This window comes from Benincasa hispida, chromosome 1, assembly GCF_009727055.1.
Source record: "Benincasa hispida cultivar B227 chromosome 1, ASM972705v1, whole genome shotgun sequence".
NCBI lineage: Eukaryota > Viridiplantae > Streptophyta > Magnoliopsida > Cucurbitales > Cucurbitaceae > Benincasa > Benincasa hispida.
The window spans coordinates 50,468,988-50,488,050 of NC_052349.1; the positions used below are offsets into that span (position 1 = coordinate 50,468,988).

The 19,063-nt window shown below is 34.0% G+C and overlaps 1 protein-coding gene across 1 annotated transcript; it reads left to right on the forward strand.

The window, feature by feature from the left end:
- Positions 1–8,592: 8,592 nt before the first annotated feature.
- LOC120067422 (LRR receptor-like serine/threonine-protein kinase RPK2) lies at positions 8,593–12,591 on the forward strand. Its single transcript, XM_039018991.1, has one exon. It carries the CDS (start codon positions 8,940–8,942, stop codon positions 12,369–12,371), a length of 3,432 nt encoding a protein of 1,143 aa, XP_038874919.1. The 5' UTR covers positions 8,593–8,939; the 3' UTR covers positions 12,372–12,591.
- The last annotated feature ends 6,472 nt before the right edge of the window (positions 12,592–19,063 follow it).

Genomic DNA, 19,063 nt, shown 5'->3' on the forward strand with positions numbered 1-19,063 from the left:
TAGTCAATTTTCAAATTTTATTGTAAGACCTTTTTCATTTCCCTATTTCCAAAGTTTCAATATATGTTGTTTGAATTATTTCATGCGTATAGTTTTAAAATGTTAGTTATAACTTAAAAAGGATATAAATAAAAACATCAATAAAAATGACTTAAAAAGATTTTAGCATATTTTACTTCTTCTATTATTATTATTCTTCTGTTAGCATGTTTTACTTGGAAGAATTTTCAGTTTGTACATTTTTATATTTGCATTGTGTAATTCTAAATCGTAAAATAATAATGGCTTCTCATAAGTGTATTATTTAATACTCCTTAGACTTATTTTAAAAATATCACTCAAAACATATAATTATTTTTAGATTAATAAAATGAACAATTAGAATTAATGCAAGATTAATATTTGAAAACATCAGAATTAATTAAAAAAGTTATAAGTTGGAATGGAATTAATTAACAAAGTTCTAAATTCAAATTCATTTGTTTGTGAAAATGTAGGGATTTAATAAACAAAATTATAAGTTTGATATTATGTTCATCATTTAATATACTTTTGATAATGGAAGATATAAATTAATATACTTTTGATCAAACTTATGATTAAATTAATTCATTTGATAAATGAAGATTTAAATTGATACAACTCATAATTTAACAATACAAGATAATATGTTTCCTTATAACTTTCTATTATAATAGTCTTCTTGAAGAAACTGAGGAAAAAAATCCAACATTCTCACAATTCTCACAAGGGAGAAAATATGGGAAAATGTCCAACATACAAGTCCAAAATACATAACAATAATATATTTGAACTAAACATTTCCCAACAAGTAGAAGAAAGAATAGACTGTAACGAAGATCATTCTAAACCTCAAACTAGTTGCGAAAGTTATGTTCGATTAGTTTGAGCCCTACATGGAAGAAAAAGAAGGGTAGTTAGACCATAGTGTATGTTAATAGGATTGAAGTAGTAATAAATTATACGATATCATACCTTTGTTTATGTTCGGAGTGAGCGAGAGTCGAGATAGTCCACAACTAGGAGGCAGAATAATCAGTTCAGGGCCTAACAAAAACAAGAAAATATTAGCGACATATCTTACTTTAATTATAAGGAAAGAATGATGCATACCTTATATGGATGGAATAAGTTGAAGTTAGAGATGGAAGAAGGAAACAAAGTATATTGCAACAGTCAAACAGCACATGCTAGATAGTCCACAACGGATTTAAGAGAAAGTTGAAATAAAAAGGAAGGTTGAGGGACTTACCAACACACTTTACAAAGGAGTCTGTGGAGAAATCTCAAAAAATATGAGGACAAATTGGGATATAAGTAGAGTTGGTGAGGAAGGTTAGGTAAACTTAAGTGCACCTAACCTCAATAAATTCAAACAGTAAACCCATATTAAAGACAGTCAAGTCAAAAATAAATAAATTAAATAATGATCAGGTCAATATTAATTTGGTGGTTGAGCTAAAAAATGACATAAATACAACATAATATCTCATACAAATTAGAAGGCCTCAGGATTTCAAGAAGCTATTTCATTGGAACAAATCCAACTCCAAGCAAATAAAATAAATAGTTTCAACACTTTTAAAATTGAAGTCAATTTTAAATTTAGAAAAATTAAATTCATTTGAATGCTGAAAATAAATTTAGTGGAATGAAAAAAAAAAAAATTCATTCACTCAGAAAACAGGTTGAAAGGAAATAAAACTAAAACAGAAATCATACTCAAAAGATAAGGAAAAATAAATTCAAAAGAAATTAAAAAACAAAACAAAACTTCATTCAAAAGATAAGGAAAAACAGAGATGCATGCCCCTTTTTAATATAAAAATCGTAAAGAAATGAAATTAAAACATAAATCATACTCAAATATGAGATTGTAGAAATAAAATTAAAATAGAAATCATACTCAAATTGTAAAGAACAAATCATCATCGGCCTTCAAGGGAAAAAATAGAAAACATACCTATTCTTGGGGGTGGATTGACCCTCACCAAGCTCCAATAACACGGTCGGCAACCCCTACTAGGAATTGACTCGCCTCTAATTTCGATGGAAAAGCATAAGAAAAACAGAAAGGGAAAGGCACATGATTTAATATTGAAGCACAAGAGGAAATCTGGATTAAAAAGTATGGAAAACAGTCAGGAAACAAAATAGATATCAACAAGGGAAAAAGAACATAGACGGATTTAATACAATATAAATGGATAAAAAATATAACCCATTCGAGCCAGTGGAAATAACAATAGACAGTAATTGCAAGAGGAACAAAAAAAATTATAAGGGTTTGCTTTGGACAATCCGGAATCCGAATCAGAGAATAGAATCTTCGACAATCCGGAATTGAAAAATCAAACGTGGAAGGAAGAATATCAAACATGCAAGGAAGAATATCAAATATGTAGGAGGAATAACAGAGATGGATTTAATACAATATAAATGGAAAAAAAATATAACTCATTCGAGCCAGTGGAAAGAACAGTAGACAGTAATTGTAAGAGGAAGAAAAAAATAATAAAGCTTGGCTTTGGACAGTTTGGAATCGGAATCGGAGAATAGAACCTTCGATAGTCCGAAATCGGAAAATCAAACATGGAAGGAAGAACATCAAACATGCAAGGAAGAACATCAAACATGCATGAAGAAGAACAGAGATGGATTTAATACAATATAAATGGATAAAAAAAATATAACCCATTTGAGTCAGTGGAGACAACAGTAGATAGTAATTGTAAAAGGAACAAAAAAATTATAGGGGTTTTCTTTGGACAATTCAGAATCCAAATCAAATAATAGAACCTTCGATAGTCCAGAATCGGAAAATCAAACATGGAAGGAAGAACATCAAACATGCAAGGAAGAACATCAAACATGCATGAGGAAATCAAGACGGATTTAATATAAATCTTCAGCGTCAAACAAAGTAATAAAAAAAAATAGATCTGAAGAGATAAAAAACCTAGATCTACTATAAAATAAAAAAAAAAACAGTTAGATCTACCAAGAAAATGGTTAGATCTACTGAAATATCGTTAGATCTACAAAAAATCATTCGTATCTACCCGATCTAAGAAGAAAACAAAGAAGAATATTAGGAATAGACATGTAGAGAAGCCAAAAAAAACCATTCTAAAGCAAAGAAACGAAGAGACATACAGAGAAACCAAAAAAAAAAAGTCATACAGAGAAACGAAGAGATGAAGAGAAATACAACTCATTCCAACCGGAAAGAGAACGAAGAGACCAAACAAATAAGACAAACCAAACGGCGAAAGAAGTGAGAAGATGAAAGAGAGAGAGATGGTGATTAATTACGTGTGATGAGAAGAGAGGGAGGGGGCAGAATAATGAACCTGCAAATGGGCCGTGAAACGAGGGAAAAAACGAGGGGGTAAAACGATGAGTTTTAAGTTAAGCGTGCATCAAACACCGAATGGGCTTTTTAAGCCCACCCAACCCAACTCAACACACCCATCAAACATGCCCTTAAGCATTAGAATTTGTTTAGTGGATACCATACTAGATACCTTGATTATGCTCGTTGATGCCAAAAGTCAAAAGATGAAAAATTATAGAATTGAGAAAAAAAAAAAACAAGAAGTTTAAAGTCTATTTGATAACATTTTCGTTTCCTATTTTTTGTTCCCTGTTTTCGCTCCCTATTTCTTGTTTCTCATTTTCTCTTTTTTTAGAACAAGAAACAGGAATATGTTTGATAACTATTCAAGTTTCTTGTTTCTTGAAAAAAAATAAACAAGAATAGAAACTTGTTTGATAACTATTTTTTGTATTTTTTTTCCCTAGTATGCATTAAAATATAAAAAATAATTATCAAATACACGTAAGTCTTTATGTAAAATTATTAACAATAATACAATTGTTTCTATCATTCATATGTTACTAAAATTTGATTTACAATATTATTTCTCACTCAAGTCATTTGTTTTAAATTTTAAATGATGTAGACTCAAATCTAACTCAATTATATCATTATGTAAATGTCATGGTTATAAAAAGTACTAAAATGAACCTAAATGAATATCCTAGTAAACTAAATTTATATATTGTAGAATTATAACTGGTTTCGTATGTAAGGAAAATATATTATAAAAAAATGCATATTGCAAAATTTAAAATTCAAAAATAAAAAAAAAATTATATATAAATATTGAAAATGAAAATTATTTTAAATGACAAAATTGTTGGAAATATTTATAAATAATAGCAAAATATCGCAGTCTATCGCGGTCTTGTTATATTTGTAAATATTTTTGTTCATTTTCCTATATTTGAAAACAATTTTATTGAAAATTTGAAATTTGAAAATCAAAATAATATATAAATCTAAATATTTGAAAATTCAAAATTTAAAATTAAATTTGCTATATTTGTAAATATTTTATTCATTTATATATGTATTTGAAAGCAACCTTGTTGAAAATTTTGAAGTTTGAAAATTAAAATAATATATAAATCTAATTCAAAATTCAAAATTAAATTAACATATGGATATAAAAAAAATACTAAAGAATAAAAGAAAGAAATAATTATTAAAAAATATAAAAATATATAGAGAAAAAGAAAATAAAAATAAAAATAAAATAAAAAAGTCTCACTATGACTGGATTCCAAGATCCTGTTTTGAATGTGTTTCCTCACCAACTAACCAAGTCTGCATTTTAACATATTTTAGAAACAATTTTAAATAAAATAGAAACTCATTTTGGCCCCATTTTTAGGAAAATTTCTCAAAAATTTTAGAAACAAGAAACATGAATGATTATTAAACAGGTCAATTTCTTAAAAAATGAGAAATAGAAACAGAAAATAAGAAACAGGTTATCAAACGGGCCCTTAAGTTTCGAATCTCAAATCAAGATATATCATATAGAGTTACAATAATATATTTATAGAGAGAATGACTTGAAGCTTACCTTTTCCGTTTACCACAAGAATGATATAGATCTTTCTTTATCTTACCTAAGTTAGGATTTGATTTGATTAGATCACCTAGACTTATTCGATATCAAATATACTTTATCTTGGATTTATCTTCCCTGATCTTTTCCTACCATTGACTTGTTTCTTCATTTCCAAATTTACTCATAGCAATGCTCAAATTTGATTAAGTCATACACCAACATATGTTATCTAATTTTACTAATAGCCCTTAAATATAAATAAATGGAGACTTTTCATCTTAAAGCAAAAGAAAGATATTTTAAATCTAGAGTACGATAAATTTATGAAGTTTTTTCCATTTTGTTCAACGATATTTAGAATATGTGATTTGAACCTCTAATCTTCTTGGTCTTAAATTCATATCGTATATCAATTGAACTATACTTATATTGACATAAATTAATGAAGTTACGACCCTTACTTTCGTTACATTTATAAATTTATAAATTGAAAGAGATTTTCTAGAAAGAAAACTAAATATTTTATAAATCCAAAAGGCCTTATCATATAAATTAAGTAAAGAAATGTCCCTTGAGTTCCCATCTTTCTCAACAAGTACAAATCATTTTTTGCAATGGAACCCACCATTTCTTTTTATTTCACTCTTTGACTCATGAGTAGGGAGGTCCTCACTCTCTACTGCCTAAAAAAAACAACTACCTTTTGTATCTTCACATCTCTTTCTTTTAAGGCTTAAATTCTTTTACTTTCTTTGTGGTTGTCTTGCTTTTCTTCTTCCATATTTAAAGCATTCTTAGTTAAAAGAGGTTGGATTGGAGAAACTCCAAATTTTCAACCCAAAAAATATATATATTTCATAAACATTCACAATTATTTGATAGCTAAATTATCAATATATGATCATTGTGGTTTTAAAATTATCAAATTAAGGTTGTGTTTAAGTCGTATAGAACTTGTTATTGAGTTCAGAAATAAGTGACATAATATTTATGTTGAACATAATACAATAGTTTGACACCAATACTCCATTGAATAACAAAAAAGAGTAATAATTTTTAACGTGAGGTCAAAGCGCAAATAAAATACAACCACAAAAGAAAGATAAGGACAAAAGAAAATAACTAAACTCACTCCAAAACTCCAAATATCGGAAATCAATTAAATATATTAGATGTGAAAGAATCTATATGAATTTTCTTAATGGAAGCCTCAAACCACGTAGAATAATTTATATTCATCAAATCATACTTTATGTCTCATTTTAATTTATATTTGTGGTTTGGAAACCAAAATATAATAAATATAATAATGGATAAAAAAATAGATTTTATATATTTTAAAAAGGCCAGAGCGAATATAGTTTAATAGGCATATAGTATGTATTAATGCCTAATCCCAAAAAATCTATCGTTTCAATCTACTACTCTTTATTATTGTATTAAAGAAAAATACAATAAAAAAAATATTATTTCAATTTATGATACTTTTTAAATTATAAATTAAAAGTTGATGATTATGGTATTTGGAAAAGGAAATTAAAGGCTTAGAAATTTCCAAGTCAGAAAAGTCAACTAGGTGGAAATTAAGTCAGCAAATGACTACTGGGCCATTAAGGGCATGGGCCCTATCTTTTCTGGACCTCATTAGCCCTAAACCAGCGCTATAAACCTGAAAATCAAATAAAATAATTATTATAAAATAAAATAAATAAGGGGGAAAAAACAGCTGTGTGTCCCACTTTTGGCTTCTGGAAGGACTCCACGTGGGGTTCTTTTTCAGTGGCCACGTGGCAAAAGTTAACTAAATCTTTCTTTTCAATTATCTCCATCTATATAATTGGTGTAATTTTATATTTTTAAGGTTAGGGATTTTTTTTTTTTCCTTTGGGGAATATGTAGAGTGAAAAAATTGATATTCTAATCTCGAAGTTAATAATACAAGTTTTACACAAGATTAACACGACAGAAGTTTCAATTTGTTATTCTAAAGAAGCTTTCATTTGCATATTTCCTTTACATTATCAATGTTACGAGTGAAAAACACGGATTCATTTGGCTAAGTATGGAAGCTGAAACATAGAGTCATCAATAAAGACAAAGGAAGCAGACCCAAAGTAAAACACCAAAGAAGACAAAGGAAGCAGACCCAAACTCCCGGGTCAACCCAAAGTTGGCCAAAACCTCTAAACACTAAAGAAGACAAATCCATGGATCACCCTAGTGGGTCAGTAATAAGGAATAAAATTGAGGTTTAAGTATTCTCCCGTTGAATTAATCTCATATACATAAATCTTCAAACAAAGTTATTCAACGATTCGTCACATAGGCTTAGTAACAATGTAATTAATGACTTAATTAGCTAAATGATTGTTATGAAAAAGACATTTCTATATAATTAAAGAGTATTTTTAAGGCACACTGAAAATATTTTGAGCTTTCTACTCTTTTAGCTCTTTAGAATTGTTACTGACTTGGTTGTCAGAATATCGGTGGTTAAGCATTTTGTTGATATTAAATCTTATTATTATGCAAAGAAATTATTGGATTTTCTCCTGGATTGAAATTATTATATCGATCAAATATTCATTTTAATAGAAATTAATGAAATATCAGCTTTGCTCGAAATAAAATTAAATGGTCAGCCCAAACCTAATTCAACTAAACTCTAGTAAGAGTAAAGGTTGAATAAATTCCATTCTCATAGTCTAAAAATAGTGTTGAATTCAAACAAAAAAGAAAATTGAAAAGATTTAATTCAATACCAATATGAAGAGTATTTTTTAAATTTAATATAATTTAACTCCTCTTTTGTGAGCTCACTTTTGTGTGTGTATATATATACATAGTTAGAAGGATGCTCACTTGTAATTTTCTTATTATTTTTATTCTTTTAGGTCAATAACGTACCACAACAAGCAACTAAAATTCACTAATTCAAATCTCACTGATACGAATGAGAAATAATACTATTTAAAAATATATTTTTCTCAAATAAACAATAACTTTTAGAGGCCAAAAGCAACTAGAGCATGAATAGATTTATTCTCTTATTTAAGAATGCGATGAGAATCTAAACTTAAATTTTCTCTTTATTCTATTAATAAAAAAACGCATATTAAAGACTAGAAGAAGAAAGTTTATGCTTCAAATTAGAAGAAAAAGAAAAAAGAAATATATATTTTTTGTCTCTAAATTCCAAAATGTTACCCATTTAGTCTCTTAAGTTTTGAATTTGGTTTCAATTTAGTCCATAAGTTTCAAAATGTTACAATTTTAAGTTTTGCTTCAATTTGATCACAATATTTTAAAATTTACATTTTTAAATTCGATTATTCACTATATACTCATTTTCCATCTTTAACGTTAATTTATATTAATAAATTAAAAATTATTAAAAGAATTATAATTAATTGTGTTTATTATTTTTAATTGCTTTTAAAATTACATTAAAAAATTACTTTATATTTATTTTTAATTAATTAATAGAAATTGACATAAAAAAAATATTCGAATGTAAGATGAGTTAAATTGAAACAAAATTTCAAGTAAAATTATAGCATCGTAGGTTTTTTTTAAAAAATAAAATAAAAAAATTACATGTTAAAGACGACGAAGAAGAAAGTTGAGAAGAAAAAGAAAAGAAAAAGAGAGAGAGAGAGAAAATTAGGAAGGAAAAAAAATGAAAAATGAAAATGAAAAACGCGTATTCTGTAAAGAACACAGTTTGAATCTTCTCTCTCTCTCTCTCTGTAAGTCTCTCATCGTCCTCCTTTGTCTTCCCTTCCTTTCCCCTTTTTTCTTCAACCAAAATTAGGGTTAGGGTTAGGGTTTTCAAAACCCTTGATCTTCATCTTCCCCACACGATTTTCTCTTCCTTTACGGACGCTGTTTTCTTATTATTATTGTTTTTTGTTGTGGGGGGTTTTCTTTTTCTTTTTCTTTTTCTTTTTTTTTTCTTTTGATAACAAGCCCTTCCAAAGGGGGGGGGATTCCGGTATGGGTTCCTCTTCGTCTTCATTTTTAGTCATCAAATGGTTCTCCTTCTGCAGACCCACCTCGCCAATTCTTCTCTCCAAGCTTTTTTTGCTTTTCTTTATTCTCTTCTTCTTTCAAACTGATATTGTTTTTGGCGATTCCGACAAATCCGTGCTTCTTCAGTTCAAAAATGCTCTTTCTGACCCATCTGCTTTGCTTTCTTCCTGGACTCCCACTGCTTCTGATTACTGCTTCTGGTTTGGCGTTTCCTGCGACTTCAATTCTCGGGTTGTCTCTCTCAACATTTCTGGGAATGGTGGTTCTTCAGGTAATTCCAATGCTTTTCCCTGCTCTGATTCTTCTAAATACCCTCTTTATGGACTTGGAATCAGAAGGGGTTGTGTGGGTAATAGAGGTTTACTCATTGGGAAGCTTCCGTCTGTGATTGGGAATCTCACTCAGCTCAGGACTTTGTCTCTTCCGTTTCATGCTTTTAAGGGTGAGCTTCCTAGGGAAATCTTCGGATTGGAGAACCTTGAGGTTCTTGATCTGGAAGGGAACTCTTTAACTGGGCTGCTTCCCAATGATTTTGCCAGGCTGAGCAAGTTGCGTGTTCTCAATCTTGCATTCAATAAGCTTACTGGTGAGATTCCTAGCTCGCTTTCGGGTCGTAAGAGCTTAGAGATCTTGAATTTAGCTGGGAATCAGTTGAATGGGACAATTCCTCAGTTTGTTGGTCAGTTGAGAGGGGTCTACTTGTCTTTCAATTTTTTTACAGGATCCATTCCGAATGAGCTTGGGAATAACTGCGGAAAGCTTGAGCATCTCGACCTGTCTGGTAATTTTTTGGTCAGTGGGATTCCAAGCAATCTGGGAAATTGCACTCAGTTGCAGACATTGTTGCTGTATTCTAATATGCTGGAGGAAGCCATTCCAGCTGGAATTGGTAATTTGCTGAAGCTGGAAGTACTTGATCTTTCGAGGAATAGCCTCAGTGGTCCGATACCCTCTGAGCTAGGAAATTGCTTGCAGTTGTCTGTCCTTGTGCTCTCGAATCTCTTCAATCCAATTCCCAAGATCAACTACACAGACGACAACTCTCCAACTGAGGAACTTAGTGATGATAGTTTTAACTATTTTGCGGGTGGTATACCTGAGACAATAACAACCCTTCCAAAGCTGAGGATATTGTGGGCCCCTAGTGCAAACCTCAATGGCAGATTCCCTTCCCAATGGGGTAAGTGTGAAATCTTGGAGATGATCAACTTAGCTGGTAATTATCTTTATGGGGAGCTTCCCAGTGGGTTTAGCGTCTGCAAAAAGCTTCAAGTTCTTGATTTAAGCTCAAACCAGCTTTCTGGAGAACTTGATAAAAACCTACCAGCTCCTTACATGACACTGTTTGATCTTAGCGGTAACCGCTTTATTGGTGAGATTCCTACATTCTGTGGCAGTGATTGCTCACCACCGAAGTCCCGTTTGAATGGATATTTGGATCTTGACGATGCCTCATCCCGGTATCTTTCGTTTTTTGTCAGTAGGATTCGAGATGCAACTCCTTTTGAATTTGTTGGAAATGGTGATCTGATAATACATAACTTTGGGGACAATAACTTCACAGGCAACCTTCTGTCATTGCCATTTCCGCGTGATAGACTGGGAAGGAAAACTGTTTATGCTTATCTGGTAGGTGGGAATAAGCTGACTGGACCATTTCCAGATAGTTTGTTTGAGAAATGCGACGATTTGGGGGGATTGATCTTTAATATTAGCAGCAATAAAATATCTGGGCCATTTTCTGCGACAATTGGTAAGAAGTGTGGTTCTCTCAAATTCTTGGATGCATCTGGTAATCAGATGACTGGGCAGGTACCTGCTAGCTTTGGAGAGCTATTATCTCTAAGTCATCTGAACCTAAGTTGGAACAAGTTTCAGCATCAAATACCTACTTCTCTCGGACAGATGGCTGATTTGAAGTACCTTTGTTTGGCTGGAAATAACTTTAATGGTTCTATACCTGCTACCTTGGGAAAGTTGCAGTCTTTGGAGTTGCTGGATCTTTCATATAACGATCTTTCTGGTGAAATTCCCATAGATCTTGTAAACTTGAGAGGCCTAAAAGTTCTGCTGCTCAACAATAATTCACTTTCTGGACAGGTTCCCTCTGGTTTAGCGAATGTTACCACACTCTCTGCATTTAATGTGTCATTCAACAACTTGTCTGGTTCCCTGCCATCAAATAACAACATGATTAAATGTAGTGGTGCAATTGGAAATCCTTACCTTCGCCCGTGCCGTATGTATTCTCTGGCTGTGCCCTCATCTGAAATGCAAGGTTCAGTTGGTGACTCAAGTAGTTTTGCAGCTTCACCGTCTGGCATTGCACCCCAAACAAGTGGAGGTGCCAGCTTCAATTCCATTGAGATAGCATCCATTACCTCTGCCTCTGCCATTGTTTCTGTTCTTATTGCTTTGATTATCCTATTTCTATATACACGAAAGTGGAATTCGAGATCTAAAGTAATTGGCTCAATGAGAAAGGAAGTGACGGTTTTTACTGATATTGGGGTTTCCCTGACGTTTGAGAATGTGGTGCGTGCTACAAGTAATTTCAATGCAAGCAACTGCATTGGCAGTGGAGGGTTTGGGGCAACTTACAAGGCAGAGATTGCATCAGGGATGCTGGTTGCAATAAAACGACTTGCTGTAGGTCGATTTCAAGGTGTCCAACAGTTTGATGCAGAAATTAAAACTCTTGGAAGGCTGCGCCATCCAAACCTTGTCACCTTAATTGGTTACCATGCCAGTGAAACAGAGATGTTCCTGATATATAATTATTTGCCAGGAGGTAATTTGGAAAAATTCATCCAAGAGAGGTCTACAAGAGCAGTTGATTGGAGAATTCTTCACAAGATTGCACTGGACATAGCCCGTGCGCTTGCGTATCTTCATGATCAGTGTGTACCACGGGTCCTCCACCGTGATGTGAAACCAAGCAATATACTATTAGACGATGATTTCAATGCTTATCTCTCTGATTTTGGATTGGCCAGGCTTCTTGGGACTTCTGAAACCCATGCTACCACCGGTGTGGCTGGAACTTTTGGCTATGTAGCTCCTGAATATGCCATGACTTGCCGTGTCTCTGATAAAGCAGACGTGTACAGTTACGGCGTGGTGCTTCTTGAGCTACTCTCAGACAAGAAAGCACTAGATCCCTCGTTTTCCTCATATGGAAATGGTTTTAACATAGTAGCTTGGGCATGTATGCTGCTTCGTCAGGGGCGTGCCAAGGAATTCTTCACGGCAGGGTTATGGGAGGTAGGCCCCCATGATGATTTGGTTGAAGTATTACACTTAGCAGTTGTTTGTACAGTTGACTCTCTGTCGACTAGGCCGACAATGAAGCAAGTTGTACGACGGCTTAAGCAGCTTCAACCGCCATCCTGTTAGAAAGCGGCAACACAGGCATTTATTGACATAGTTAATTTGTAGAAGATTAGAGAGAGCCAGATTGATTGTAATTTGTGTTTTCTTATGAATGCAAAAGCACTGCTGCCATAGGTTGGCTGGTTGAGTTCTAAACTTGTAGTTAATTTTCTCTTGTAAATTCTAATATAGTTGTGCCCTCAATTTTTTTTCTATAAACAAGAATGCTGCTCTTTGTGGATGAGGGAGGGATTTATTTGATGAATCTNAAAAAAAAAAAAAAAAACAAAACAAAACAAAACAAAAAGGTTGAGATATCTTCTATCTTCAAATGATGTTTACATACCTGTATATCATGTCAGTTCTTATTTATTGTTTAATATAAAAGCTGTAGAATAGAAATTTCTCTTTCAACCCAGTTTTTAAAGATGCCTATTTTATGGAAAAATATTTTAAGGCTCGAGTCTGAAAGCATTTTTATTTTTTAAACTCGACATTTTAACCGAGAAATGGTTTATTTAGTTCATGTGTCAGGTTTCTATGGCGACTGCTTGCCCTCTGCCGTCCTTATCATTGCCCATTGTCTTTTCTCTCTCTTCTTCTTCATCTATTTTCCTCTCCTTTTGTTGTTTCTTTTTCTTTCCCCGTTTCTCTCTCCTTTCCGGCATCTACCAAAAAGAAAAAACTGGAACGAATTAGATATGAAATGTGAAAGAGAACAGAAGGAGACGGCGACATAGAAAAGAAAGTCTACCTATTGTCACCCTCCAGTTCGTGGGGTGACGCCCATGGTGGTTATTATTATTATTGTTCACCATTGCAGGGATGAAGGGAGGAATTTATATGAACAAAAAGAAGCAGATTTCAAAGGCATTGTATTGGTTGGGAGTGAATTTCTCTACAAAAAAACAAACACCAATCCAATAGTCATTGTTTTTTGGAGATGGACGCTTGGTATGTCTCTATATTTAGTAAAATCTTTTGCTGTTTGAATCTTGTTTCATAAAACTTATCCTCAAAATTAAAATTGTAGGAGACTAAACTTTCCAACCAGCTTAAAATAAAATAATTTGATCTCTATTTTTGTTCATTATTATTAACATTAATTTGATGCCTCTGTTGATTGGGGTTTAAACATTTTCTTCTTAGATTCTGAATTAAAGATGTGATTTTTTGTTTATAAAAGTAATAAGATAATTTGGGGGTTGTCTGGGGTGTCTTATCATGGGCCTAAAGAAACGTACATCAAATCTCGACCCAAGGGTTGGAAAATTGTGATACATAGCTAATATGCTTAATTGCATTTTCTTTTTCATATATGCTTTCAATACACTACTTCGGTTGTGGTACAAGAGAGAATATCTTTGATCTCATTTTTCCAAACATGTGATTGATTTGATTGTCGAGGTTGTTTTCAAATAAAGAAAAATGAGCCCAACTTATTTTCAAATATAGTAAAATATCACTTTCTATCAATAGTAGATCACGATAGACTTGAGTGATAGTAGTCTATTGCGGTATATCTATCACTCATTGATTGAAGCTTATCCCACAGTCTATAGCAATCTATCACTAATAGACAGTGACATTTTATTATACTTAAAAATAATTTTAACAATTTTACCATTTAAATTAAACATATATAACAAAGGCATAATAGGAAAGAAAGAAAATATCAGTCTTCTCATTCTTGTTATTTCTTTTAGTCTTTTCTTGCTCTTTAGTACTGTTATTTTTCCATTGTAATTTTCCCTTATAGTAGATAAATAAATCATTCTAGAGCCTTGCTCTGTTTCTTGGGAATTTTCTTGTTAGGTATTTTACTGTTTGCAGATTTGGATACCTAACAAATTGGTATCAGAGCCATCAACCTGGGACGAACAAGGAAAATGGCTCAGAAACAAATTGAAGAAATGATGGAGGCGAATGAGAGAGAATCTGGGAATGAAGCAGTTGATCTTGGGACTCTAAAAAAATGTTGAGAAACTCTATGAAGACGTGCGTGAAAATAGCTCGGTGAGGAAGAACAAAGAATTCAGCGTGGTTGATGGGAAAATGAAAGGAAAGCAGGAGGAGGTGGATTTAGCCACTACTCGGGGAAGTACAAGGATGGATAAGAGCAAATATAAGAGGCTAGAGATGTCAATCTTCAAGGGAGAGAATCCAAAATCATGGGATTATCATGCTGAGCATTATTTCGAAATCCATGAACTGAGCGATGTCAAGAACGTGAAGGTGGCGATAGTTAGCTTCGCCCATAATGAAGTATAGACTGGTTCAGGTGGAGCCATAATCGGAAAGCGATCGGTACTTGGGAGGAACTAAAGAGGCAGATGTTCGAACACTTCTAACCCATGGCTGAAGGGAGTCTCAAAGCGAGGTTGCTTCTTATCAAACAAGACGGTAGCTACGCAGATTATATGAAGAAATTTATGACCTATTCAGCACCGTTACCGGAGATGTCTGAGAGCATCCTCGTGGATGCGTTCTTGAACAGACTTGAACCGTTGATTCAGGCCGAAGTTACTGGGCTTGGATGATAATATGCGTGAGGCCCAACTTACTAGCGATCGAAACCTGACCCTCAAATTGGCTTTAATGAATTAGGCATTAACAGGCTGGGAAAATGGGAGGCCTAAACGAGTACAAAAACGAATAGCGGGACGGCAAAGGGGAACCCTAAAGCAACAGAGAATAGGGGAGTTCGACAAGTGACAATCTCCGTCAAGAGAAATGCCGTGAAGAAAGACATGTCGGTGAAGAGATTATCGGACAATGAATATAGGGAACAACTGGAGAAGGGTTTGTGTTTTCGTTGCAACAAGAAGTATACGCACGGCCATTGTTGTAAGGTAAGAGAAAATCGTGAGTTAATGTTTTCATTACGAATGAGAGTGATCGGGAGACAGAAGTGATCGACGAAGAGAACGAAGAGACTCTTGAACTAAACTCGATGGAAGTAATCGAAACGACTGAAATCTCTCACCACTCGATGACGGGTTTCTCCAAATGAGGTACTATGAAATTGAGAGGAGCCATTGGAGATAAGAAGGTAATAATTCTGGTAGACTGTGGAGCGACTCATAACTTCATCCACCAAAGATTGATTGATGAACTAAAACTGCCAATAACACAAACAATGAGGTATAGGGTGATAATCGGGAATAGCAAAGCAATACGGGGCAATGGATTTTGTAAATAAGTGATAGTCAAGCTACAAAATTGGTGGTCAAGGTAGATTTTCTTCCGATTGGCTTAGGAAAAATGGATTTTGTGTTGGGTATACAATGGTTGTTTACCACGAGGTTCATGGGCGTCCATTAGCCCTCACTGATGATGAACTTTATGGAAAGAGACCGAATTGTGACATTGAAAGGTGACCTAACACTTACACGATCAGAAATTTCCTTGAAGGCTTTAACTAAGGTCTAGGAGGACGAGAATCAAAGTTTTATTATTATTATTATTGGATTTCATATTGTAGAGATCCCTGATCATTGAGACATGATGCTTGAGGAGTCTAATCAGGAGGAAGAAGAATTACCTGTCATGATACAAGCCTTGTTAAGTGAAAGTAAGGACATCGTCAAGATCCCATCTGAACTTCCACCTAAACATGGAATTGATCATCAAATTATTTGAAAATAGGGACAACTCCCTGTTAACGTGAGGCCATATAAGTATGAACACTATAAAAAAGAAGAGATTGAAAAGCTAGTGGGAGAAATGCTCCAAGCAGGGATTATAAGACCAAGCCATAGCTCTTACTCAAGTCTGGTTTTATTGGTTAAAAAGAAAGATGGGGGATAGAGGTAGGGGTGTACATAGTCCGGGTTGAGCCGAGTTGGAATATTTTTGTGGACCAACCCAAAAATTCGGGTTGGCTAATAATGAACCATATTAGTTATTTTTTAAGGTCAACCCAACTCAAAATTTCCGGATTGGACTGAGTTGGGTCACTGGTTCTGTTTTTTTTTTTTTTTTTTTTAATTTGACTATTTTTTCTGTTACTTATATATATATATTCGGGTCGGTCGGGTTGGGGTAACCCGAGATCCAACCCGAATTTAATATTTTTTAACATTTTTAACCCAACCTAACTCAAAATAAAATCTAACCCAATCTAACCCTTGCGGTTTAGGTTGGGTAGTTCGGGTTGGTCAGGTTACTGGGTTTTTTTAACACCCCTAAATAGAGGTTCTATGTGGATTATAAGAAGCTCAACCAAAGTACCACTATGGATAAATTTCCCATACCTGTCATCATGAACTTCACAGCTCTACAGTATATTCAAAACCAGATTTACGATCAGGCTACCACCAAATCTGAATGGATGAAAGACATGTTGAGAAGACAGCATTTCGGTAATGCCCTTTCGGACTAACCAACATCCCTGCAACATTTCAATCACTGATGAATTAGATTTTTAGGCCATTCCTTCGAAGGTTTATCCTAGATTCTTTGACGACATCCTGATATATAACCCAGATATTACTACTCATGAGAGTCATTTGGTCATGGTATTTAATATCCTATGGGATCATAAGCTATACACTAATCGAAAGAAATGTACCTTCTACCAAACTCGAATACAATATCTGGGCCATTGGGTATCACAAGAAGGGGTAGAAGCTGACGAAGAAAAGGTGAAAGTAATGGTTCATTGGCAGCAACCAAAAAGTATAACTAAACTCAGAGGCTTTCGCAGTCTCACTGGATACTATAGGAGGTTTGTACAAAGGTATGGAAAAACTGCAGCTCCATTAACCCAATTTCTTAAAAAAAATGCATTCAATTGGAACGAGCAGGCCAACCAATCATTCGAAGAACTCAAGCAAGCCATGGTAACATTCCAGTGTTGGCTCTACCATACTTCTCAATTCCTTTCTTTATTGAAACGGATGGGTCCAGATTCAGATTAGGGGCTATCTTGTCTCAAAATTCCAAATCGATTGCCTATTTCAGTCAGAAACTATCCCCTCGAGCATACGAAAAATCCATTTATGAGAGAGAGTTGATGATTGTAGTGTTAGCAGTGTAGAAATGGCGACATTACCTATTAGGAAATCAGTTTACGGTGATCTCGGATCTTTATAGAATAAAGAGAAGTGCAACCACAATTCCAAAGATGGCTCACAAAATTAATGGGATACGATTTTAAGATTTTGTACTAGCCCCGTCTTTAGAACAAGGCAGTCCATGCACTATCTCGATTACCACCAACATAGGAGTTATTTGTGTTAACTACTCCGATACTATTAAATGAGTTGAAGGAAGTGAGTGAGGATGAAAAGTTACATAAAATCATTGCAATATTGAAGGAGGATCTGGAGGGGAAACCAAAGTATCAATGGCATAGGGATAAGTTGTTGTACAAAGGGAGGTTGGTTCTTTTGAAACACTCAACTTTAATTCCCTCCCTCCTTCATACATTTCATGATTCAGTTCTAGGGGACACTCTAGATCCCTTCAAACTTATAAAGGATGTCTGGAGAACTCTTTTGGCAGGGAATAAAATCGGATATTAAAAGGTATGTTGAAGAGTGTGAGACTTTTCAGCGGAATAAAACATATTCCTTAAAACCAGCAGGTCTACTCTAACCCTTTCCAATACCAAAACAAATTTGGGATGATTTATCCATGGACTTTGTGGAAGGTTTGCCAAATTAGAAGGGTATGATTCCATTACAATGGTGGTGGATAGATTGAGCAAATATGCTCATTTTGTTCAACTGAGGCACCCATTTTCAACAAAACATGTCGCAAAGGTTTTTATTCAGAAGGTGATACACCATCAAGAGGTTCTAAAATCGATTGTGACTGATCGAGACAAAATTTTCCTTAGTAATTTTAAGTAGTTATTTTCAATGATGGGACCATTAGAAAGAAACACAACATTCCACTCTCAAATCGATGGACAGACCGAAAGGATAAACCACTGTCTTGAGACTTATTTGAGATGCTTTTGTAACGAGCAATCATCTAAGTGGAGCAAATGGATATTGTGGGCTGAAATTTGGTATAATGTCACATTCCACACATCTATCAAGACAACCCCGTACCAAGCAGTCTTTGGAAAGAAATTTCCACCACTTGTTTCATATGGAGAGAAGAAGACCCCGAAGAACCTAGTAGAATAACAACTGATAGCTTGGGATGTTGCTTTGAACACTCTAAAAGAACACTCGATGATTGCACAAAATTGAATGAAGAAGTAGGCTAATCTAAACAGAAGGGAGCTATAATTTGAGGTGGGAGATGAGGTATTCTTGAAACTCCGTCCTTATAGACAGAAGTTCCTAGCAAGGAAGAGATGTGAGAAACTAGCCCCCAAGTACTACGACCCATATCGAGTTTTGGAATGCATTGGAGAGGCAATGTACAAGCTAGATTTACCACTAGAAGCAAACGTCCACAAAGTGTCACGTTTTGCAGCTGAAAAAGAAATTGGAAAGGTTAGCCCAAGTAAAACAGCACTTCCCAGTTTTGACCGAGGAGTTCGAGTTACAAGTGGTACCAAAAATGATTTTAGGGGTGCGGTGGAATAGAGATTTGGCTACAAAAGAATGGCTTGTGAAATGGAAGGGACTACCGGATAGTGAAGCTATCTGGGAGTTGGTCTACTTGATGAATGAACAATTTTCCCAACTCCACCTTAAGGACAAGGTACAATTCGAGGTGGACAATATTGTTAGGCCCCCCATCACACACTTATA